We start from the raw sequence: 24,216 nt of genomic DNA, 5'->3' as shown, positions 1-24,216 counted from the left end.
GCCAGACAGAAGCCACTCTGCAGTAAAAGGCATATGACAGCATGGTTGGAGTTTGCCAAAAGGCACCTAAAGGACTCTCAGACCATGAGAAACAACAATCTATGGTCTGATGAAACCAAGATTGAACTCTTTGGCCTGAATACCAAGCATCACGTCTGGGGGAAACCTGGCAACATCCCTACGGCGAAGCATGGTGGTGGCAGCATCATGCTGTGAGGATGATTTTCAGCGGCAGGGATCCCGATCAAACATCTCTGGAGAGACCTGAAAATAGCTTTTCAGTGACGCTCCCCATCCAACCTGACAGAGGTTGAGAGGATCTGCAGAGAAGAATGGGAGAAACTCCCCAAATACAGGTGTGCAAAGCTTGCAGTGTCATACCCAAGAAGACCCGAGGCTGAAGTCGCAGCCAAAGGTTCTTCAACAAAGTACTGAGTAAAGGGTCTGAATACGGAGAAGGTCAGAGAACTGAAATTGTGGTGCCAGGACAACAACCTCTCCTTCAATGTGAGCAAGACAAAAGGAGCTGATCGTGGACTACAGGAAAAAGCGAGCCGGATAGGCCCCCATTAACATCAATGGGGCTGTAGTGGAGCGGGTCGAGAGTTAAGTTCCTTGGTACCCATATCACCAACGAACTATCATGGTCCAAACACACCAAGACAGTCATGAAGAGAGCACGACAAGACCTTTTCCACCTCAGGAAACTGAAAACATTTGGCATGGGACCCCAGATGCTCAAAAAGTTCTACAGCTGCACCATCATGACCGGTTGCATCACTGCCTGGCATGGCAACTGCTCGGCATCTGACCGTAAGGCGCTACAGAGGGTAGTGTGTATGGCCCAGTACATCACTGGGGTCGAGCTTCCTGCCATCCAGGACCTATATAATAGGCTATGTCAGAGGAAAGCCCATAAAACTGTCAGAGACTTCAGTCACCCAAGTCATAGACTGTTTTCTCTGCTACCGCATGGAAAGCGGTACCAGAGCGCCAAGTCTGCTGAACAATTAATCAAATGGCCACCGGAATATTACATTGACCCCCCCTCCAATTTGTTTTGTACACTGCTGCTACTCGCTGTTAGCACAGCTGAAAACTGTTGTTCTGATTAAAGAAGCAATAAAACTGGCCTTCTTTAGACTAGTTGAGTATCTGGAGCATCAGCATTTGTGGGTTCGATTACAGGCTCAAAATGGCTAGAAACAAAGACCTTTCTTCTGAAAGTCGTCCGTCCATTCTTGTTCCGAGAAATTAAGGCTATTCCATGCGAGAAATTGCCAAGAAACTGAAGATCTCGTAAAACGCTGTGTACTACTCCCTTCACAGAACAGCGCAAACTGGCTCGAACCAGAATAGAAAGAGGAATGGGAGGCCCCGATGCACAACTGACCAAGAGGACAAGTACATTAGTGTCTAGTTTGAGAAACAGACACTTCACAAGTCCTCAAATGGCAGCTTCATTAACAGCATCCTGGAGTCGCCTCTTCCCTGTTGGCGTTGAGACATGAAGGTCAGTCAATCTGGAAAACTTCAAGAACTTTGAAGGTTTCTTCAGGTGCAGTCTCAAAACCCATCAAGCGCTATGATGAAACTGTCTCTCATGAGGACCGCCACAGGAAAGGAAGACCCAGAGTTACCTCTGCTGCAGAGAATAAGTTCATTAGAGTTAACAGCACCTCAGATTGCAGCCCAAATAAATGATTCACCGAGTTCAAGTAACAGACACATCTCAACATCAACGGTTCAGAGGAGACTGTGTGAATCAAGGCTTCCTGGTCAAATTGCTGCAAAGAAACCACCCACAACTAAAGGACACCAATAACAAGAAGAGACTTGCTAGGGCCAAAAAACACAAGCAATGGACATTAGACCGGTGTCCAGATTTGAGATTTTTGGTTCCAACCGCTGTCTTTGTGAGACGCAGAGTAGGTGAACGGAAAATCTCTGCATGTATGGTTCCCACCGTGGAGCGTGGAGGAGGTGTGATGGTGCTTTGCTGGTGACACTATGTGATTTATTTAGAATTTAAGGAACACATAACCAGCATGGCTACCACAGCATTCTGCAGCAATACGCAATCCCCTCTGGTTTGTGCTTAGTGGGACTATCATTTGTTTTTCAACAGGACAATGACCCCCAAAACAACTCCAGGCTGTGTAAGAAGAGTGATGAAGTGCTGCATCAGATGACCTGGCCTCCACAATCACCCAACCTCAAACCAATGAGTTGAGTTTGGGATGAGTTGGACCACAGAGTGAAGGAAAAACAGCAAATGCCCAGCATATGTGCAAACTCCTTCAAGACTGTTGAAAAAGCATTCCAGATGAAGCTGGTTGAGAGAATGCCAAGAGTGTGCAAAACTGTCAAGGCAAAGGGTGGCTACTTTGAAGAATCTCAAATATAAAATACATGTTGATTTGTTTAACACTTTTTTGCTCTATACATGATTCCATATGTGTTATTTCATAGTTTTGATGTGTTCACCATTGAAAATAGTACAAATAAAGAAAAACCCTGGAATGAGTAGGTGTGTTCAACATTTTGACTGGTATTGTATATTTTGGGGTAAGGTGACTAGGCATCAGGATATATTATAAACCGTTTAGCAGCAGTGTATATGATGATGGTATGTGAGTGTGTGAAGGCAGTGTAAATGTGTGTGCATGTTGTGTGTGTGCGTAAGCAAATAAAGTGAGTCGGTGACTGAGTGAGTGTTGGAGTGTCAGTGTGCGTGAGTGTGTAGAGTCCTGTGAGTGTGATTAGAAACTATAAATAAAATACAAGGGTGTAGCCATTTTGTTAGCTATTTAGCCATCTTATGGCTTGGGGATAGAAACTGTTCTATTTTCTATTATTAACTGTTGGAAAGAGCTCTCAAGTTAAGAATTTCACTGTACTGTTTTACACCTGTTGTATGCTAGGCTCCTGGCGAATACACATTAAAACTTGAAATATCGTCAATGTCAAATATCACAATATTCAACTTAATCATATGTCGGCCCAACCCTAACAAATGCCATGCTCTTTCTTACCACAGTAGTACTCAGGGTTCATGGATTCGCTGGTCTTGAGGAAGGAGTATGTGAGGAAGGCCTTGTGGTAGGTGTTCATATCCTGACTGGCCAGATCAGGCTCAGGGCAGCTGGACAGGTAGGAGCCAAAGGTCGCCAGGGAGATAAACTTCATCAACTCAACATTAGGGATGTACCCAAAACTACAATTGTAGGAGTAGGCCCCACCCACCTAAACAGACAGACACAGAGAATAGCAACAAAATATGAAACAAATCACAAATCATAACTACAGACTCTCCACAATATGTAAATTACAGCAGGTATCATAAATATTCACAACCACTATTTTTCTCATTTTGTTGCGTTACAAAGTGGGATTGAAATGCATTTACTTGTACATTTGTCATTGATCTACAGAAGATATTCCATAAGGTCAAAGCGAAAAGAAAATTCTACAAACAGTTATAAATTAATAAAAATTAAATAACTAAAATATAGTTTTTGCATAAGTATTCAACCCCCTTTGTTGACGCAAGCCTGACCTAGTTCAGGAGTAATTTAGTCTTGCGTGTGTATGGACCATGAAAGTTTGTGGGTGATGTAGACATCAAGGAACTTGAAACTAAAATGTAGGTTTACACATGGGAATTAGCCAATATGGATAGGGCTAATTTGAAATATTTGTGACTGAAGAAATATGAAAAGCATAAGCATGGTAGCAATTGAAAGAGAATGTGAAAATTAATTGACCACAGTTGAGGTCACAACAGTTCACCTGATGAAACTGAATCCAAACATTATACTTTTGATTTTACGTCACATTTACCGTACTTGTTGATAACGAAATCTGAAAATACTCTGGATACATTCAGTAACATAAGAATATTCCTGGAAAGTGTGGGGTAGGACAGGAATGAGTTAGCCCTAGCCTCTCTGCATCCCTGCTGTGTAGTCATGTGGGTCGCGAGTCAGCCACGCTAGGTTACGAGCTAGCAAATCACATACGTCCAACAAAAGACATCACTGAGTAAGTGCTTGCTTATTTTCAAGCGTGGTGGTAGCTACATCAAGAAATAGGATGGAGGTAAGCACAGGCAAAATCCAATAGAAAAACCTGCTTCAGTCTGCTTTTAACCAGACACCGGGAGAGGAATTCACCTTTTAGCAGGACAATAAACTAAACTCGGCAAAAAAAGAAACGTCCTCTCACTGTCAACTGCATTTATTTTCAGCAAACTTAACATGTGTAAATATTTGTATGAACATAACAAGATTCAACAACTGAGACATAAACTGAACAAGTTCCACAGACATGTGACTAACAGAAATTGAATAATGTGTTCCTGAACAAAGGGGGGGGTCAAAATCTAAAGTAACAGTCAGTATCTGGTGTGGCCACCAGCTGCATTAATTACTGCAGTGCATCTCCTCCTCATGGACTGCACCAGATTTGCCAATTCTTGCTGTGAGATGTTACCCCACTCTTCCACCAAGGCACCTGCAAGTTCCCGGAATTTTTTTTGGGGGGGGAATGGCCCTAGCCCTCCGATCCAACAGATTGAGATCTGGGCTCGTCGCTGGCCATGGCATAACACAGACATTGCTGTTTTGCAGGAAATCACGCACAGAACGAGCATTATGGCTGGTGGCATTATCATGCTGGAGGGTCATGTCAGGATGAGCCTGCAGGAAGGGTACCACATGAGGGAGGAGGATATCTTCCCTGTAACGCACAGCGTTGAGATTGCCTGCAAGGATAACAAGCTCAGTTTGATGATGCTGTGACACACCGCCCCAGACCATGACGGACCCTCCACCTCCAAATCGATCCCGCTCCAGATTACAGGCCTCGGTGTAACGCTCATTCCTTCGACGATAAACGTGAATCCATCGATCACCCCTGGTGAGACAAAACTACGACTCGTCAGAGAAGAGCACTTTTGCCAGTCCTGTCCAGCGACGGTGGGTTTGTGCTCATAGGCAACATTGTTTCCGGTGATGTCTGGTGAGGATCTGCCTTACAACAGGCCTACAAGCCCTCAGTCCAGCCTCTCTCAGCTTATTGCGGACAGTCTGAGCACTGATGGAGGGATTGTGCATTCCTGGTGTAACTGGGGCAGTTGTTGTTGTCATCCTGTACCTGTCCCACAGGTGGGATATTCAGATGTAGCGATCCTGTGCAGGTGTTGTTACATGTGGTCTGCCACTGCGAGGAGGATCAGCTGTCCATCCTGTCTCACAATACAGACATTGCAATTTATTGCCCTGGCCACATTTGTAGTCCTCATGAATCCTTGCAGCATGCCTAAGGCACGTTCACGCAGATGAGCAGGGACCCTGGGCATCTTTCTTTTGGTGATTTTCAGAGTCAGTAGAAAGGCCTCTTCAGTGTCTTAAGTTTTCATAACTGTGACCTTAATTGCGTACCGTCTGTAAGCTGTTAGTCTTAACGACCCTTCCACAGGTGCGTGTTCATTAATTGTTTATGGTTAATTGAACAAGCATGGGAAACAGTGTTGAAACCCTTTACAATGAAAATCTGTGAAGTTATTTAGATTTTTACAATTTATCTTTGAAAGAAAGGGTCCTGAAAAAGAGATGTTTCTTTTTTTGCTGAGTTTACAACACAAGGCCAAATCTACACTGGAGTTGCTTCCAAGAAGACAGTGAGTGGCCAAATCAAATCAAATTGTATTTGTCACATGCACCGAACAGAAGAGGTGTGGACCTTACTGTGCAATGCTTACTTACAAGCCCGTAACTCGATTTCTTTAACTGCATTGTTGATTAAGAAAATATTTACTAAATAAAATAAATAAATATAAAAGTAACATGAAAATGACATAACAATAAAGAGGCTATATACAGGTGGTACCGGTACCAATATCAATGTGCGGGGGGTACAGGTTAGTTAAGGTAATTTGTAAACTAACTATGTATATAATAAAGAGCAAGTAGCAGCAGTGTAAAAAAAGGGGGTGGTGTCAATGTAAATAGTCCAGGTGGCCATTTGATTAATTGTTTAGTAGTCTTATGGCTTTGGGGTAGCTGTTGTTAAGGAGCCTTTTGGTCCTAGACTTGGCGCTCTGGTACCACTTGCCGTTCGGTAGCAGAGAAAACAGTCTAGGACTGGACTGGAGTCTCAGACAATTTTTTGGGCCTTCCTCTGACACCGCCTAGTATAAAGGTCCTGGATGTCAGGAAGCTTGGCCCCAGTGATGTACTGGGACATATGCACTACCCTCTGTAACGCCTTACGGTCAGATGCCGAGCAGTTGCCAAACCAGACAAAGATGCAACCGGTCTTCATGTTTGATGGTGCAGCTGGAGCAGTTTTTGAGGATTTGGGAACCCATGCAAAATCTTTTCAGTCTCCTGAGGGGAAAAAAGATGTTGTCGTGCCCTCTTCACAGCGGTCTTGGTGTGATTGGACCATGATAGTTCGTTGGTGATGTGGACATCAAGGAACTTGAAACTCTCGACCCGCTCCACTTCAGCATCTTTGATGTTCATGGGGGCCAGCTCGGCTCTCCTTTTCCTATAGTCCATGATCAGCTCCTTTGTCTTGCTCATATTGAGGGAGAAGTTGTTGTCTTGTCTCTGACCTCCTCCCTATAGACTGCCTCATCGTTGTCAGTGATCAAACCTACCACCCTGTCGTCAGCCAACTTAATGATGGTGTTGGAGTCGTGCTTGGCCACGCAGTCGTGGGTGAACAGTGAGCACATGAGGGAACTAAGCACGCACTCCTGAGGATCCCCAGTGTTGAGGATCAGCAAGGCAGATGTGTTGTTACCTACCCTTACCACCTGGGTAGGAAGTCTGGGTAGGAAGCCTGTCAGGAAGTCCAGGATCCAGTTGCAGAGGGAGGTGTTTAGTCCCAGGGTCCTTAGCTTAGTGATGAGCTTTGTGGGTACTATGGTGTTGAACGCTAAGCTGTAGTCAATGATCAGCATTCTCACATAGGTGTTCCTTTTGTCCAGGTGGGAAAGGGCAGTGTGGAATGAGATTGAGATTGCATCATCTGTGTATCTGTTGTTGGCGGTATGCAAATTGGAGTGGGTCTAGGGTTTCCGGCATGATGGTGTTGATTAGAGCCATGACCAGCCTTTCAAAGTACTTCATGGCTACCGACGTGAGTGCTACGGGGGCGGTAATCATTTAGCCAGGTTACCTTTGCTTTCTTGGTGATCTATATGAAACATGTGGGTATTACAGACTCGGTCAGGGAGAGGTTGAAAATGTCAGTGAAGACACTTGCCAGTTGTTCGTGCATGCTTTGAGTACACGTCCTGGTAATCCGTCTGGCCCCGCAGCGTTGTGAATGTTGAACTGTTTAAAGTTCTTGCTCACATTGGGCTCCCGAGAGGCGCAGTGGTCTAAATCAAATCAAAGTTTATTTGTCACGTGCACCGAATACAACAGGTATTCACCTTACAGTGAAATGCTTACTTACAGGCTCTAAACAATAGTGCAAAAAAGGTGTTAGGTAAGTAAAGAAATAAAACAACAGTAAAAAGACAGGCTATATTGAGTAGCGAGGCTATAAAAGTAGCGAGGCTACATACAGACACCGGTTAGTCAGGCTGATTGAGGTAGTATGTACATGTAGATATGGTTAAAGTGACTATGCATATATGATGAACAGAGAGTAGCAGTAGCGTAAAAGAGGGGTTGGTGGGTAGTGAGTGGCAGGACACAATGCAGATAGCCCGGTTAGCCAATGTGTGAGAACACTGTTTGGTCGGCCCAATTGAGGTAGTATTTACATGAATGTATAGTTAAAGTGACTATGCATATATGATAAACAGAGAGTAGCAGCAGCGTAAAAAGAGGGGTCGGGGAGGGGGCACACAATGCAAATAGTTCAGGTGTCTTATGGATTGGGGATAAAAACGGTTGTGAAGCCTTTTTGTCCTAGACTTTTGGCATTCCGGTACCGCTTGCCATGCGGTAGTAAAGAGAACAGTCTATGACTGGGGTGGCTGTGGTCTTTGACAATTTATAGGGCCTTCCTCTGACACCGCCTGGTGTAGAGGTCCTGGATGGCAGGCAGCTTAGCCCCAGTGATGTACTGGGCCATACGCACTACCCTCTGTAGTGTCTTGCGGTCAGAGGCCGAGCAACTGCCATATCAGGCAGTGATGCAACCAGGATGCTCTCGATGTTGGCACAGCATCTCAGTGCAAGAGGCGTCACTACAGTCCCTGGTTTGATTCCAGGCTGTATCACATCCTGCCGTGATTGGGAGTCCCATATGGCGGCGCACAATTGGCCCAGCGTCGTCAGGGTTTGGCCGTCATTGTAAATAAGATTTTTTTTCTTAACTGTTTCGCCTAGTTAAATAAAATACAAGTTTTAAAAAATCACAGTTGTCCGGAACAGCTGGTGCTCTCATGCATGCTTCAGTGTTGCTTGCCTCCAAATGAGCATAAAAGGCATTTAGCTCATCTGGTAGGCTCGCATCACTGGACAGCTCGCGGCTGGGTTTCCCTTTGTAGTCTATAATAGTTTTCAAGCCCAGTCACATCTGATGAGCATCAGAGCCAGAGTAGTAGGATTCAATCGTAGTCCTGTATTGACGCTTTAGCTGTTTGATGGTTCGTCTGAGGGCATAGCCTGATTTCTAATAAGCGTACGGTTTAGTGTCCGGCTCCTTGAAAGCGGCAGTTTTAACCTTTAGCTCGGTGCGGATGTTGCCTGTAATCCACGGCTTCTGGTTGGGATATGTACATGCGGTTATTGTGGGTACGATGTCGTCAATGCACTTATTGATGAAGCTGGTGACTGTACTCCTCAATGCCATCGGAAGAATCCCGGAACATATTCCAGTCTGTGCTAGTAAAACAGTCCTGCTGCATAGCATCCGCATCATCTGACCACTTCCGTATTGAGCGAGTCACTGGTACTTCCTGCTTTAGTTGTTGCTTGTAAGCAGGAATCAGGAGGATATAATTATGGTCAGATTTGCCAAATGGAAGGAGAGGGAGAGCTTTGTATGCGTCTCTGTGTGTGGAGTAAATGTGGTCTAATGTTTTTTTCCTCTGGTTGCACATTTGACATGCTGGTAAAAATTAGGTAAAACGGATTTCAGTTCGCCTGCATTAAAGTCTCCGGCCACCAGGTGCGCCGCTTCTGGATGAGCATTTTCAAGTTACCGTTCTGACTTAAATCTGCTTGAATATCTATGGCAAGATATGAAAATTGCTGTGTAGCCATGACCCCCAACTCCTTGACAGAGCTTACATTTTTTTTTAAGAATAAATGGGCAAACATTGCACAATCCAGGTGTGCAAAACTCTTAAAGGCTAATCCAAGAAGACTCACAGCTATAATCACTGCCAAAGTTCTTTCTGACATGTATTGACTGAGGTAAATACTTATCTAATCAATGTATATTCGTGTTTTCATACAATTGTATTACTTAAGAATTGTTAGTAAGGAAAACCACTTTGACATTAGAATATTTTGTGAACACCAAAAATTAAATTAAATCAATTTTATTCCCACTTTGTAAGACAAAATGGGGGTGAATACTTACGATACCCAAATAAAAATATATTCAGAATGAACTTTGATTACAAAAGTACTGTCATTGAATGATAGATATTAGACAGTAATTAGTAAATGGACTTTTGTAAAGGGCAGTTGCCTGCTAGTCTGGAATCCAAACTGAATCCATGCTGCGTTTCACTTTGTTTCACTTAGTTAAACAGAGCATGGATTCAGTTTGGATTCCAGGCTAGTTGCCTGCCTTTGCTGAGAAGATACAACAATCTATGCAGTAGATGACAGACAGCAGTTCTCATGGTGTGTCAGCATGTTGTAATGTAGACTGAATACAAATAGCAGTTTGATCCACTGGGCTAAGTTGTGGCATGTTTCAGTACCTGGACGAAGGAGCAGGCGATGGTTCCACTCCTGAGCTGGTTCAGAAGGGTCTCACACACAGCCACATCAGGCACACTGGTCACCCCGTCTGTGATGATGATTATACCTGGGAGAGGTGACAGGAATTGTGTCATAGGCCTAAAATAATCAATCATGTATAAATAAATCAGATCTCCCTTCGATGGTGCCTTTAGACAATTACTTTGATAGTGCCCTTTCAGACCAGGCTAGATCACTCAATAGGTTGCAATAAAGGAGGACCTTAACATAAGTGACTCGAACAAGTGTCATTTCTCCCTATGGAACCAGCCTTGAGAAACTCAACTTTAACAGTGAAGGTATTGACAGACTTAACCAACCTGCGGAGGAGTTGGGGGGCAGCAGCTGTAGAGCTAGGATGCCCTGTCGCACCATGCTGACCAGCCCGACGTCTGCAGTCACCATGGAAACACCATGTTTCCTCACAGGCACCTCCTCCATGGTGATGTCACTGCCAAGCCCGGAGCATGGGATTGGCCCATCAGACTATCAGAGACAAATTGAATAATAATCAACTGAGATCAACCTGGAAATTATATCAAACATCTTCTAACAACATTTTCATAGTCATACTCTACTCCAGAGACATATACTGTACAGTTAGGTACAAAATTATTGGCACCCATGATAAAGATTAGCAAAAACACTAAAATAAATAATGCAAATACTGTACCACTGTATATTCTTGCTCCCAAAAATGTTGTACTAATACAATTCCTCAGAGAAATATATTTTGTTTAACAAGTAATAATAATAAAAAATATTAAAAGATAAGGTAAAAATTATTGGACCTGTTATCAATACTCTGCAAAACAACCCTTGTGATGATAACGACACTGAGCCTTTTTCTAAAATGTTTTGTGTGTTGGAGACCACATTGGGAGGGACCTTACACCATACAGAACCTTCCCAGATGCTTGATATCCTTCGTCTGCACTTAAGGACTGCCCTCTTCAAATTCAAACCACAGGTTTTCAATGGGGTTCTAGTCCGGAGACTGAGATGGCCATTGCAAAATGTTGATTTAGTGGTCAATTAAACCATTTCTTTGTGATTTTTGATATGTGCTATGTTTTACAGTAGGCATGACGTCATTTTCTGAAGGTCAACAACCATTTGTCTCTTTTCAACTGAGTTCTTTGCCTTTTCCCATGGTGATGATTATATCAAAGTGATTTTACATGTGTATTACCTAATTTTTATACCCCAGTGAAACAGAAAGCCATAATATAGTTCCTTAAAATACAACTAATACAATAAAATAAAGTAGAATCTTAATGCAGATGTAATTTTGTTTGTTTATATTTATAAGAATCTTTAAGGGTTGGCAATCATTTTGACCCCTATCTTTTTGAGATAATTATTTTTTAATTTTTTTCAACCAAATCTCTTTCTCTTAGCATATATATATATATATATAATATAAAATAATATAATTTCCCCCCTCTTTTTGAGCATACAATACAGCTCTGCATTTGAATCATTTATTTTATACACTCTTTTTTGCTCATCTTTATCAAGGGTGCCAATCATTTTGGACCTGACTGTATTATACATTTGTAATTATATGGTTCTGTTCTCGAGTAAAAAGATTGACGGATGACCTAAAAAAGGTATTGTAATAACCATATAGTACTGTAATAACCATGTGTCCTCTTGCCTGGTCGTGCTGCTGTTGAAGATGGCTGTGCTGCTGTTGAAGGACCTCTGCAATGTTGTTCTCCACTGATCGCAGCTGCTGGTAGACCTGGTGTAGGAACTGAACCAGGTCTGTACGATTCAGCTGACAACCCTGCACCAACACCTACAGTCAAAGCAGACACAACACAGTTTCTTTATAGGTGTGATGGAGTGGAAAGTGCTTCTAGTTTTCAGTAGTGATACACTTAACAATCAGCTACATTGGCTCACATGACTAGAGTGTATTACTATAGTTCCCGTCCCCTTTAAAATCCATCTCCATCATGGGTAGCACATCTACCTGCACCTGTCTCTGGTTCAATCACCAAGTAGTATATAATTTTGATATGAATAATATGATCACCTGGTGTGTATTGAGCCCAATAATGGAGGAATAAGCCAGGATAGTGACAAAGATTTCCGGCTGGAAAACAAGATCTGTGCCTGGAACATTGAAGGGTCGGACCAGTCCAGCTAAGCATCGTGACAAGGCATGGAATACCTCATCAAATATCATCTCCCCCGTGCTGTCATCCTGTGAACAGAAGGCAGAACTAACATGATGTACCTAACACACCAAACAACACATCATGAGGAGGATCTGCTCTTGGCAGTCGACCAAAATAGCCATAGCATGAAAGTGTGATATGTTACACGATTTTCATAAAGGATTATAAACTTCCTCCTGCCGTCAAAAAGAAAAGCATCCGTTCATAGATTCCCATAGATGCTTGTAAAATAGTCCTATTGCACACATTGTCCAACAAGCGGGGTTCAAATCCAGGTCTCCTGCATGCCATTGCTTATAACGGCGTGCTTGTTTTCTAATGGAGCTCAGCGGTTCAGAGAACCACCTCCATTATAGGTTTTCCGTGAGGAAATTGTAGAGCCGGACAACAGGACCAGGAATATTTTAATTTACTGGCCATTTGAGAAATTGACCAGAACCATATGCATTAGCTGCGTAACCCATTAGGGCATCCACCTACGACGCTCAGAAATCACATTTAGATTATGGTAATTCAAATTCGCAATGTGGGCAGAGCGTGTGGCCATGGGCCTAGCTGATTATTGGGTTGCGGCTGTCAGTGAAAAGTAATTAAAATATGTGTGAACATAATAACATAACATGTTGAGACATGTTGGCTAGTCTCTCTCCAGAATGGCTCACCCGTCTCCCGCCAATTCTTAGCATTCATCGTTTAACTTTGTGAACGGTTTGCCCTTTGACTGTTCATTTTGATCAATTCCCCATTACATACAGTACCAGTCAAAAGTTGATACACCTATTCAAGGGTTTTTATTTTATTTTGACTATTTAATACATTGAAGAATAATAGTGAAGACGTCAAAACTATGAAATAACACATATGGAATCATGTAGAGAGTAAAAAAATATATTTTATATTTGAGATTCTTCAAAATAGCCACCCTTTGCCTTGATGACAGCTTTACACAACTCTTTCAACCAGCTTCACCTGGAATGCTTTTCCAACAGTCTTGAAGGAGTTCCCACATATGCTGAGCACTTGTTGGCTTCTTTTCCTTAACTCAATTGAGATGGTTTGGGATGAGTTGGACCATCTCAACTGGGTTGAGGTTGGGTGATTGTAGATGCCAGGTCATCTGATGGAGCACTCAATCACTCTCCGTCATGGTCAAATAGCCCTTACACAGCCTGGAGGTGTGTTTTGGGTCAGATGGGATTGCGTATCGCTGCAGAATGCTGTGGTAGCGATACTGGTTAAGTGTGCCTTGAATTATAAATAAATCACAGACAGTGTCACCAGCAAAGCACCCCCACACCATCACACCTCCTCCTCCATGCTTCACGGTGGGAACCACACATGCAGCGATCATCCGTTCACCTACTCTGCGTCTCACAAAGACACAGCGGTTGGAACCAAATATCTCAAATTTGGACTCATCGGACCAAAGGACAGATTTCCACCAGTCTAATGTCTTAATGTAATGATGGACTGTTGTTTCTCTTTGTTTATTTGAGCTGTTCTTGCCATAATATGGACTTGGTCTTTTACCAAATAGGGCCATCTTCTGTATACCACCACTACCTTGTCACAACACGACTGATTGGCTCAAACTCATAAAGGAAAGAAATTCCACATATTAACAAGGCACACCTGTTAACTGAAATACATTCATGAAGCTGGTTGAGAGAATGCCAAGAGTGTGCAAAGCTGTCATCAAGGCAAAGGGTGGCTACTTTGAAGAATCTCAAATATATAAAATATATTGTGATTTGTTTAACACTTTTTTGGTTACTACATAATTCCATATGTGTTATTTCATAGTTTTACTGTATTAACTATTATTACTGTATTGTCTTTATTACAAATAAAGACAAACCCTGGAATGAGTAGCTGTGTCCAAACTTTTGACTGGTACTGTATGTCACCAGCAGTACATATGTAATTGGGAATTGATAAATAGAGTAGCTCAACACCTACAGAAAGGGAGGCAGACAGGCTGAGTAGAGAGGTATGCAATTGAAAGAACCTGAATTTATCATATTATTTTCTACCATTTCTATTTGTCAGCTTTATGTATTTGGACTTAATTGACAATTAAGTTACATGCCTACTGCTGCATTAGCCTATAGGCTATGAGTTCCATGCGCTAATTTCTTTAGCCGCCAATGGATCACGGTGTGTCAACGTGTCAATGTGGCAGAGGCTGGTGCTCTCGCAATAGTTGAATTTTAACTTTTAGATCTATACCATTTTTATGATTAACCACGTGACAATGATTTTAAGAAACAAAAATGTTTTTATTAAAATGAAAAACTCTTCCATGGAAATGCACATACGAAAATCATTACTGGCACACAGATGGGTACAAATGGTTGGATAAATTGTAAGCTACCAAAAACTTGAAACTCATGCACCTATGAAGTCTTTATAAAATAATTGCCTCCACGTTTCCATGGTTGGATTTGTCTGTAGGCTACTTTGAAGCAAGGTAAGACACGCCTCATGATGTAAAACATTCAGGTTTGAAACAATTAAGTAGGTCTATGTTTTCAAAATGCATACTGCCTCCAGCTCATATTGTAAAGTGGTGGTGACGCACTGATAGTCTGTTGCCTGTACTTGAATGTGAGGCGCGCTTCAATTAGGCTAATGATAGTAGGCCTAGCTCTTTTAAATCGTGCAGAAACCGATTTTACCACACGATGGCATTTAGAATTGTTGCGCAATGAATGGGCTTACAAAAGCCAGCTGAGGAGCTGCAGGAGAAATCCCGCCCAAAATAGGCTCTGTATGTTGTATGTTTGTGATAGTTGTGTTGGATAATTAAGATGGGCTACATGATGATTAACGAAAATATACACAGCAATTTAATTCCACTATATTATGCAAATTAACCATGACAGATAAGCATGACGGTATTGATGCATTTCCATCAACTGGTATTTCCAACTATGAACAACTGGTATTTCCAACCTGGTCATTTTGGCCAACCACAGTTTTATAAAAATGCTTTCTTTTCTTTTTTTGGGGGGGGGGGTACAAAAGCCGGCAATTGCGGACTAATGGAAAACCTGCTCCATTAGGTTTCTGTGTTAACCCAAGTAGCCTAGATTGTGTTTAGTAGCCTAGTTTGTAACTTGTTGAAGAAGCCTCTTTTACTCACCACGATCCCAGTGGAGGGGCTGAGGTCCAGCTCGATGATGAAGCGGTACCTGCGGGCCAGGAAGGTGACCCGAGTGGAAGGTACCAGCAGGTAGGGTATGGTGGAGGTGGGAAAGTCTGGCTGCCATCCCTTCGGCAAGATGCTGAGCAGGTCCAGCTCATTCTCAGAGTTCAGCTGCACAGTAGGTGGAACCACAACAATCCTCATCAACAACAACCCAACGGATATATGGTCATTGAGCAGATGCTAAGTTTCATCAAAAGCAACTTGAAGTGACACATCGATTCAGTATATATGGACCATGCGGGAACATCAGTACATCATAACTATAAAAATTGTGATTCAACCATCTCCTCTGGGCTGGTCCCAGATCTATTTATGCTGTTTTTCCAACCCCTTTGGTCGTGGTCATTGACGAGACAGCACAACAGATCTAGGAGCAGGCTACATCTCCTCCAGTAGAGCTAATTAACCCACCAGTTCAGACTTTGGGGCTGGCCAGATGACCTGGTTAAGCTTGCCCAGGAACCAGGCCAGACGTACATTTCGTGAGATACGGTACTCCTCCTTCATCAGCAGGTACACCTGGTCTGCCTCCTCCACCTGAAGAAAGAGAATATTCAAACATATAGTATTCTCCTGAAAGGAATGACAGAGCCTGATCACCCAAGCAGGTTTCTGCAAATATCTTGATGAACTTTTAATGGATACTGAGGTCGCAGACTGCATCTGCAAAGGAAGGACTATCCTGTCACTGTACCTTTTGTTCAATATTGTCTTAGCAAGAAGATACACTTTATTTATGTCCGTAAGCAATGCTTTACCACAATACATTGACAACATTAAACATTTAGCATATTCTGGGTGTAAAGTATCATATGCCATTACGCTGTGTGACATCATTGCAAAGCTTAATGAGCAGCATTCTGATCCCAATTTGACTCATGGGATGCACGGCATGACACTGGCAAAACAACTTGGCTATAGCTAAATATGGCCTGTATGGCCTGTCATATGCTGTATTTTACAGCATATGTAACGTTGCAGTATCTTTGGTATGCTCAGTTCAGACGCGAGCGGTTTGCTACACGCCAACTAAAATTAGCGTTGCTCTGCTAGCTGTTTTACTTGGAGAAGTTAGCTATAGCTAGCATAACAAGCTAGCGCTATAGTGACAGGTCAGGGCTACAAAACCATGAACCTCAGTAAATTACCTCATTGTCCTGTCTCTCTGCCATGCCTTGTATGGCATAACTAGCAGGTTCTGTGAAAGCTCCGACGATATTTTCAGTCCCTGGCTGACATATAACGACTTGTTCAGTTCGTTTTCATGCACGATTGCTGGCTAACGTTGTATTTTGTTTATTTGGTTAAGAAGCACGTGACCTGGACGGAACAACACAGCTAGGCTTCGAAGGTTTTGTAGTTCTATTTTATTTTGATTCCAATATGACCAGCTTTCTGAAAATAATGCGTGCAGATAAGCGTTATAGCATATATTATTGAATATTTCACGGCATGATGACTCAAAGACAGGATTATGTGGCGACTTCAGTATAAAGGTGTGGAACATACAGCAAAATGATTCTCAACGGAACATGCGCACTGTTGCGCTCATTGTTTACTTCCGGTTAAGATTCTTTCTTTCTTTTTAGCTGGCTAGCTAGTTACCATAACGAGAGGCGGATAAAATGCAGGTAAAGTGCGTTTTCTACAAATGTTAAATTCCTAAGCAGTCAGTTGTTTGAAATTAAATCCATTGAATAAAAATCACCATCGCAGGTTAAATATTTCGTTTGATTCAGCTCACATTATCCAATTACTCTGCTACTTTAGGTAAAAAGGAAACGTTAGTTAGCTAATCAAATGTCTCTTTAATTGTTTATATCAAGCAACGGGAAGAAAAATTACTGGAAGCATCCGTGGAATCCCTTATTTCCCGCGTGGCTCATCTCAAAAACGCTCTTCACAGTTTCATCTACAAGTTGGAAAACGAGTATGAACGACTGACATGGTAACTTAAGTGACGAGCTAACTTTAGACAGCATTGCGCATGCAACACTTTCAAATTATGAGTTAGTTAGCCAACTCTCGAAAACCCAAGCCCATACACCCATTGGGTTCTCTTTCAAACAAATTTCCACCGCGTGGTGTGTATAAATGCTGAGTTTGGAGAAAGCAAACTAAGGTCCTAGTGTTGCTTTTGGAATTACATCACTTAAACCAATATGTAAGACTTGGCTAGCTAACGAGCTATTTGGATAAATACATATCATTGAAAGTGAATATACTCTTCTAGCTAATTCATGAAGTTGTTGTGTCTCTGTAATTGAACAACTTGGACAACAGGCCCTCAGTGTTGGACAACTTTGCCCTCCTGTCCGGTCAGTTGAATACCATCAATAAACTGTTGAGGAATGAGAAGACACCATCTTTCCGTCAGCAGGTCATCATCCCCCTTCTGTTGTCTCCAGACAGGGATGAGGAACTAGCTGTGAGTATATTTTATGTGGATACGGATTAGCCTGATTAAACCAGACTGAATACTGTGTTCACTAAGTGAAACAATGGTGAGAATAGCATTGATTCTGGTTTAACCAGGCTAGAGGAGGATGACCTTACAGATACCGTTACCCTAGTCTTTGCTTACATCCATATACACTGCGCCCACTCTCCAGAAACTGACAGAGCAGCGTGTGCCCGTGTTCAGCCATGAGATTGTGCCAGATCACCTGCGCACCAAGCCTGATCCCGAGGTGGAGGAGCAGGAGAAACAGCTGAGTGCAGAAGCTGCCCGGATAGGACCTGAGGTGGCACAGGTAAACAGACATGGTCTTTATCTAAACACACACGTTCTTTATGGCAGCTGTGTGAGGAGAGTAGGTCCCTGGTTCACATAAGGCAACCTGTATCCTTTTCTTACTACTGAGTGAAGTTGTACATCCACCATTTGTTGGAAAGGACAATAAGACAAGAAAATATTGAGGCCACTTCAAGCAAGTGTGACGGGCCTCAATATGCTTGCTTAGCAGCTTCACTTCGTCTCGGTACAGTGCCGTACAACAGCTCATACCAGAGTCATCTGCCCGCTTGACAACGCTGTTAGTCAGTTGTACCACTGAAAATGTACCAATTTGGCGAAGCAAGTGGATACAGTTCAAGCTGTGGAGTGAGCTTACAGTACAATACATTTATTACATAATGAACATGACCATGGTGTGTGGTGGGAAGAGACAATGGTGCTTGTCATGTAATGCACATTGTAACCTTTTTATCCCACAACTATATTTGGAAGCAATGAGTAACAAAATAATCCCTTGTTTCTCCCACAACAGAAACAAATCCAGACACTGAATAAGCTATGCTCAAATCTACTGGAGAAACTGAACAATCCTCGCGATGACAGGGATGCAGAAAGTGCAGGTACACTGATTGAACCAAGATAACTTTTTTTTACCTGAACATTTAAACAAGCTAACCTAAGAACTGTGTTATGGAGTTGCTATTGATACTAATGTACTCAATGTACACACTGTCTAACCAAAGATCCATGTTATGGAGTTGATACTTATGCACTCTACTCTCTGTTTCAGCTATACGGCAAAACAAACCATCATTCAACACCGCTGACACCAATGCACTGGTGGCAGCGGTGGGCTTTGGCAAGGGGCTTTCGAAGTGCAGGCCCCCTGGGCCCGTTGCCCCTGGTCACCCAGGACAAGGATCCATGATGAGTGGAGGTCCCACCTTACAGCAAGTTACCATTGGTGGGGGTTCAGGACCGCAGCAAGGCATGGGGCCTGGTGCTCCTCAGCAACAGGGACAAGCAGGTATGATGCGCCTGAATATCATCATCTGGCTTTGCTATTACTTTAAAGTCTTGTATTCATTTGAAGGCCCTTAATCAAGGTTATATAGACTTGTATAATAAAGGCAGTTGGTTGCTCAGACACAGATTATACCTAGTCCTGGACTAAAAATAACTAAATAGAGATCTTTGCTTAGCGTGTATCTGGGGACCCGGCCCTAAAGGCATTGATCAAAGGACTGCTCTGTAAACTGACCTTTTTATTATTATTCAATTGTTTTGATTTTCAGGGAAAATGCCAAGCAACATCAAGACAAACATCAAGGCTGCCTCCTCAATGCATCCTTACAACCGATAAGATTCTCTCTCTATCCCATACTGATAAAGTATTCAGGATGATGAGAGAGTGACGTAAAGCAATGACAATTTTCATATTGATATATGCTGTGTTTTATCTTTTGATTAAATAAATCCATTTGAAAAGAAGGCATCATACAGTGTCGGTGAATGTAGTGAAACGGATATATGTGCTTCAATTTGTGAACACTAGATGGCATGGTCTTTCCATTTTATATTAGAGGGACAAGACATTTTGAGAACTTGATAATTGTTGCAGGAGAATCTAAAAAATAAGATTTTATATTAATGATGAATAAAGGGAATATTAGCTCTTTATTTTCCGATTTACCTTCATCCAGATAACCCACAATGTTAATTTACCACACAAAGAAAATGTGTAATCACAGACATGTTGAGCGATGTCTTTCAAAATATATAACACAAGTGTGGAGTTTAGTGTCAGTCAGAGAACAGGCATTATATTTCAGACCTTATATTTGAACTGCTTCACCATGTTGTCTGTCCAGTCTTTTGAACCCTCACACCGCTTCCTATCCCTCCCTACACTCTGCCTACATTGTGGCCGTTATGAATAATGTAGGGCCGGTGAGAGTAATGCAGCTGGACATTGCACTGCCTGGCCTGATAACGTCAAAGTCGTTAAGGGAGGAGATGAGAAAGTTGACGCTGACGTGTGGGGGAGGCCTCTGTGCCCCACCGTGGTCTGTCCACTCTAATCCCTATCCCACCTCCCGCTGGGCGGGCGACACCACGGCACAGGCACAATGACCGCTGTGCCTGTCACCAGATACGACACAGGTCGCTGGGTGACCTACATACAAACACACAGTGACACACACACATACACCCTCTGTCCTACACACACATACGCCTTCTGTCCTCTGCCGGGCCGCCGTCTCACTGTGTCATCCACCATGCCCTGGTATGAGAGGAGCGTCTGCTGAGACAGTCTGAACCTGTGCATCTTCTAGCTGTCTATAGATGTCTTAAAAACAATAGACTTCATAGCCAGTAGAATGTCCATCTGCCTATGTCCTATTGACCTACCTCTGAACAGGCTTATTTTGCTACTCTTTATATTAAGGTAAATTAGGGCTGCAATTCTTGATTCAATAAAGGAAATGTTTCCGGTTGACGTGAGGCTAATGTAAAAAAACACAAAGTATTCACACCCCTTTCTCACAGAATTGTCACTGGCCTACACACTACCCCATAATGTCAAAGTTGAATTATGTTTTTAGAAATGTTTACAAATTAATAAATATGAAAAGCTGAAATTGAGTCAATAGATATTCAACCCCTTTGTTATGGCAAGCTTACATAAGTTCTTGAGTAAAAAAATATAAATGTGATTAACAAGTCACATACGTTGCATGGACTCACTCTGTGTTCAATAATCGTGTTTAACATGATTTTTGAATAACTACCTCATCTCTGCCCTACACATATAATTATAGTGAATTTCAAATACAGATTCAACCACAAAGAACAGTGAGGTTTTGCAATGCCTTGGAAAGAAGGGCAGCTATGGGTAAAATTTGAAAAAGAACAGACATTGAATATCCCTTTAAGCATGGTGAAGTTTTTTTTTTAAATGGTGAAGTTATTAATTACACTTTGGGTGGTGTATCAATTCACCAGTCACTACACATTTGCAGGCATCCTTCCTAACTCAGTTGCTGGAGAGGAAGGAAACCACTCAGGGATGTCACCATGAGGCCAATGATGACTATGGGTATACCTGTCATTGGCAAGGACTAGGGAGTCTTTAGTCGTAAAAAAAAAAGTAACTGAATAAAGCTAAGCACCTGCAAAATCCTAGAGGAAAACATGGTTCAGTCTGCTTTCCAACAGACTGGGAGACAAATTCACTTTTTAACAGGACAATAACCCAAAACACAAGGCCAAATATACACTAAAGTTGCGTACCCAGGCGACGTTGAATGTTCCTGAGTGGCCTAGTTACCGTTACCGAGTTAAATCAGCTTGATAATCTATGGCATGACTTTAAAATGGCTTTATAGCATTGTACATCAACCAACTTGACAAAGGTATGAATACTTTCTGAAGGCAATGTATGTTGCACTTTCTCTTCTTTTCTTTACCCCTCCCCCTTTTTTTAAATCCTTGGGAAGCGCGGTGATAAATAAGCAGGTTGGGGGTTGGGCTGACCTCTACGCACATTCAATTAGCACTTACTGGATGATAATATGTGAATAGATTAATTGTCCTACTAAATATTTAGATAATAATGTGTATAGAACATTTGTCAGGAGACGAATTGCAAGGTGTACCAGAAGTGCCTTCCTTTGATAAATAAGCAGTGAACTGGTCTTGTGGTGAATTTAGAGAGAGGCTGCATTGTTCTTATCATTCTCCTATTAATTGGTTGGGGATTCATAATTGTCTTATGCTTCCTCTCATTCACATACTCCATGTGATTCAGAATCATCATCAGAACACGTGTTTACAGCTTGATTCTTATCTAAAATGATCAGGTGAGATCTGGAAATTATTTTTAAGTGTTTTACCTTTTCTAGGATACAATGAGCTTCAGGACATCACTGAATGGCACTTAACAGTAGCCTGTTCTCTCTAGTACTGTAGCTCTTATGTAAATCTTATAGGCCGTATCCCTTTGGATTAGTCTGCCCTAACTGACCATAAGGGGTCAGCGGTGTTTCACAGCAGAATCAGGCAACGTTCTACAACCTACAGTAGTTCCTTCAGTCTTTAGAGTGCACGTTCATGGTCCAGATGTACACTCAATTCAAGGGCTTTATTGGCATGGGAAACATGTGTTAACATTGCCAAAGCAAGTGAGGTAGATAATATACAAAAGTGAAATAAACAAAATTTAACAGTAAACATTACACATACAGAAGTTTCAAAACAATAAAGACATTACAAATGTCATATTATATATATACAGTGTTTTAACAATGTACAAATGGTTAAAGGACACAAGATAAAATAAATAAGCATACATATGGGTTGTATTTACAATGGTTTTTGTTCTTCACTGGTTGTCCTTTTCTCGTGGAAACAGGTCACAAATCTTGCTGTGATGGCACACTGTGGAATTTCACCCAGTAGATATGGGAGTTTATCAAAATTGGATTTGTTTTCGAATTCTTTGTGGATCTGTGTAATCTGAGGGAAATATGTCTCTCTAATATGGTCATACATTGGGCAGGAGGTTAGGAAGTGCAGCTCAGTTTCCACCTCATTTTGTGGGCAGTGAGCACATAGCCTTTCTTCTCTTGAGAGCCATGTCTGCCTACGGCGGCCTTTCTCAATAGCAAGGCTATGCTCACTTTTTAGAGTTCGTGTTGCCTTTTCTCTGACAATTATCATGACACTTACATATTTTAATTTGGTGATAATTGCATATTTTTCTCCCTGAGTTTTGTGCATAAATATATACAGACACAAATAGAGCATCTCTCCTACAGACTAAATGAGGGGTAGGAGACATTCTGTGGTATGATACTTGGGACGGCAGGGAAACTCAATGTGACAGCTTCCTACCCATCCAAGTTCCTCTCTAAAAATCACAGTTTCCCCCAAAAACACCTTTGTAGATATGAAGGCATTTTTGTTGCCTTACAACCTGGAATTAAAATGGATTTTGGGGGTTTGTATCATTTGATTTACACAACACGCCTACCACTTTGAAGATGCAAAATATTTTTTATTGTGAAACAAACAAAAAATAAGATTTTTTTTTAAACGAAAACTTGAGAGTGCATAACTTTTCATCCACCCAAAGTCAATACTTTGTAGAGCCACCTTTTGCAGCAATTACAGCTGCACGTCTCTAGGGGTATGTCTCTATAAGATTAGCACATCCAGCCACTGGGATTTTTGCCCATTCTTCAAGGCAAAACTGCTCCAGCTCCTTCAAGTTGGATGGGTTCCGCTGTTGTACAGCAATCTTTAAGTAATACCACAGATTCTCAATTGGATTGAGGTCTGGGCTTTGACTAGGCCATTCCAAGACATTTAAATGTTTCCCCTTAAACCACTCAAGTGTTGCTTTAGCAGTATGCTTAGGGTCATTGTCCTGCTGGAAGGTGAACCTCCGTCCCAGTCTCAAATCTCTGGAAGACAAACAGGTTTCCCTCAAGGATTTCCCTGTATTTAGCGCCATCCTTCAATTCTGACCAGTTTCCCAGTCCCTGCCGATGAAAAACATGCCCACAGCATGATGCTGCCACCACCGTGCTTCACTGTGGGGATGGTGTTCTCAGGGTGATGGGAGGTGTTGGGTTTACGCCAGACATAGCATTTTCCTTGATGGCCAAAAAGCTAATTTTAGTCTCATCTGACCAGAGGACATTCTTCCATATATTTGGGGAGTCTCCCACATGCCTTTTGGCAAACACCAAACGTGTTTGCTTATTTTTTTCTTTAAGCAGTGGCTTTTTTCTGGCCACTCTTCTGTAAAGCTAAGCTCTGTGGAGTGTTCGGCTTAAAGTGGTCCTATGGACAGTTACTCCGATCTCCGCTGTGGAGCTTTGCAGATCCTTCAGGGTTATCTTTGGTCTCTTTGTTGCCTCTCATATTAATGCCCTCCTTGCCTGGTCCATGAGTTTTGGTGGGCGGCCCTCTATTGGCAGGTTTGTTGTGGTGCCATATTCTTTCAATTTTTTTTATAATGGATAAAAAATATATTTTTTTATTTTAACCTTTATTTAACTAGGCAAGTCAGTTAAGAACAAATTCTTATTTTCAATGACGGCCTATGAACAGTGGGTTAACTGC

The 24,216-nt window shown here is 42.1% G+C and overlaps 2 protein-coding genes across 5 annotated transcripts in view; one reads left to right on the top strand and one right to left on the bottom strand.

Moving 5' to 3' along the window:
- The window catches only part of szt2 (SZT2 subunit of KICSTOR complex), a 110,822-nt gene extending 94,003 nt beyond the window's left edge, over positions 1-16,819 (bottom strand). For all 4 annotated transcript variants that reach the window (XM_029686539.2, XM_029686542.2, XM_029686540.2 and 1 more), the window contains exons 1-8: positions 16,496-16,819; positions 15,759-15,884; positions 15,282-15,455; positions 11,992-12,162; positions 11,608-11,751; positions 10,268-10,433; positions 9,908-10,014; positions 3,036-3,246 (exon numbers count right to left, since the gene is read on the bottom strand). In XM_029686539.2, coding sequence (XP_029542399.1) covers positions 3,036-3,246; positions 9,908-10,014; positions 10,268-10,433; positions 11,608-11,751; positions 11,992-12,162; positions 15,282-15,455; positions 15,759-15,884; positions 16,496-16,519 — 1,123 coding nt within the window. In that variant the 5' untranslated portion in view covers positions 16,520-16,819. The remainder of the gene's footprint in view (positions 1-3,035; positions 3,247-9,907; positions 10,015-10,267; positions 10,434-11,607; positions 11,752-11,991; positions 12,163-15,281; positions 15,456-15,758; positions 15,885-16,495) is intronic.
- A 67-nt stretch (positions 16,820-16,886) lies between these two features.
- On the top strand, positions 16,887-19,579 carry LOC115145194 (mediator of RNA polymerase II transcription subunit 8-like). Its single transcript, XM_029686543.2, has 7 exons — positions 16,887-16,978; positions 17,174-17,295; positions 17,631-17,775; positions 17,960-18,100; positions 18,617-18,704; positions 18,875-19,111; positions 19,380-19,579. The coding sequence occupies exons 1-7, from the start codon at positions 16,973-16,975 to the stop codon at positions 19,445-19,447; spliced, it is 807 nt and encodes a 268-aa protein (XP_029542403.1). The 5' UTR covers positions 16,887-16,972; the 3' UTR covers positions 19,448-19,579.
- The last annotated feature ends 4,637 nt before the right edge of the window (positions 19,580-24,216 follow it).

The sequence above is a fragment of the Oncorhynchus nerka genome, linkage group LG17 (genome assembly GCF_034236695.1).
Source record: "Oncorhynchus nerka isolate Pitt River linkage group LG17, Oner_Uvic_2.0, whole genome shotgun sequence".
Taxonomy (NCBI): domain Eukaryota; kingdom Metazoa; phylum Chordata; class Actinopteri; order Salmoniformes; family Salmonidae; genus Oncorhynchus; species Oncorhynchus nerka.
Note: the sequence above shows the minus strand (reverse complement) of the source record. Positions and strands in the feature narration are given on the sequence as shown.

Excerpts from the sequence above, each read along its gene's own strand:
- LOC115145194 (XM_029686543.2), top strand. Across the intron at positions 18,705-18,874 it reads CAGGGATGCAGAAAGTGCAG|CTATACGGCAAAACAAACCA; the intron begins GTACACTGATTG and ends TCTCTGTTTCAG. Across the intron at positions 19,112-19,379 it reads TCAGCAACAGGGACAAGCAG|GGAAAATGCCAAGCAACATC; the intron begins GTATGATGCGCC and ends TTTGATTTTCAG.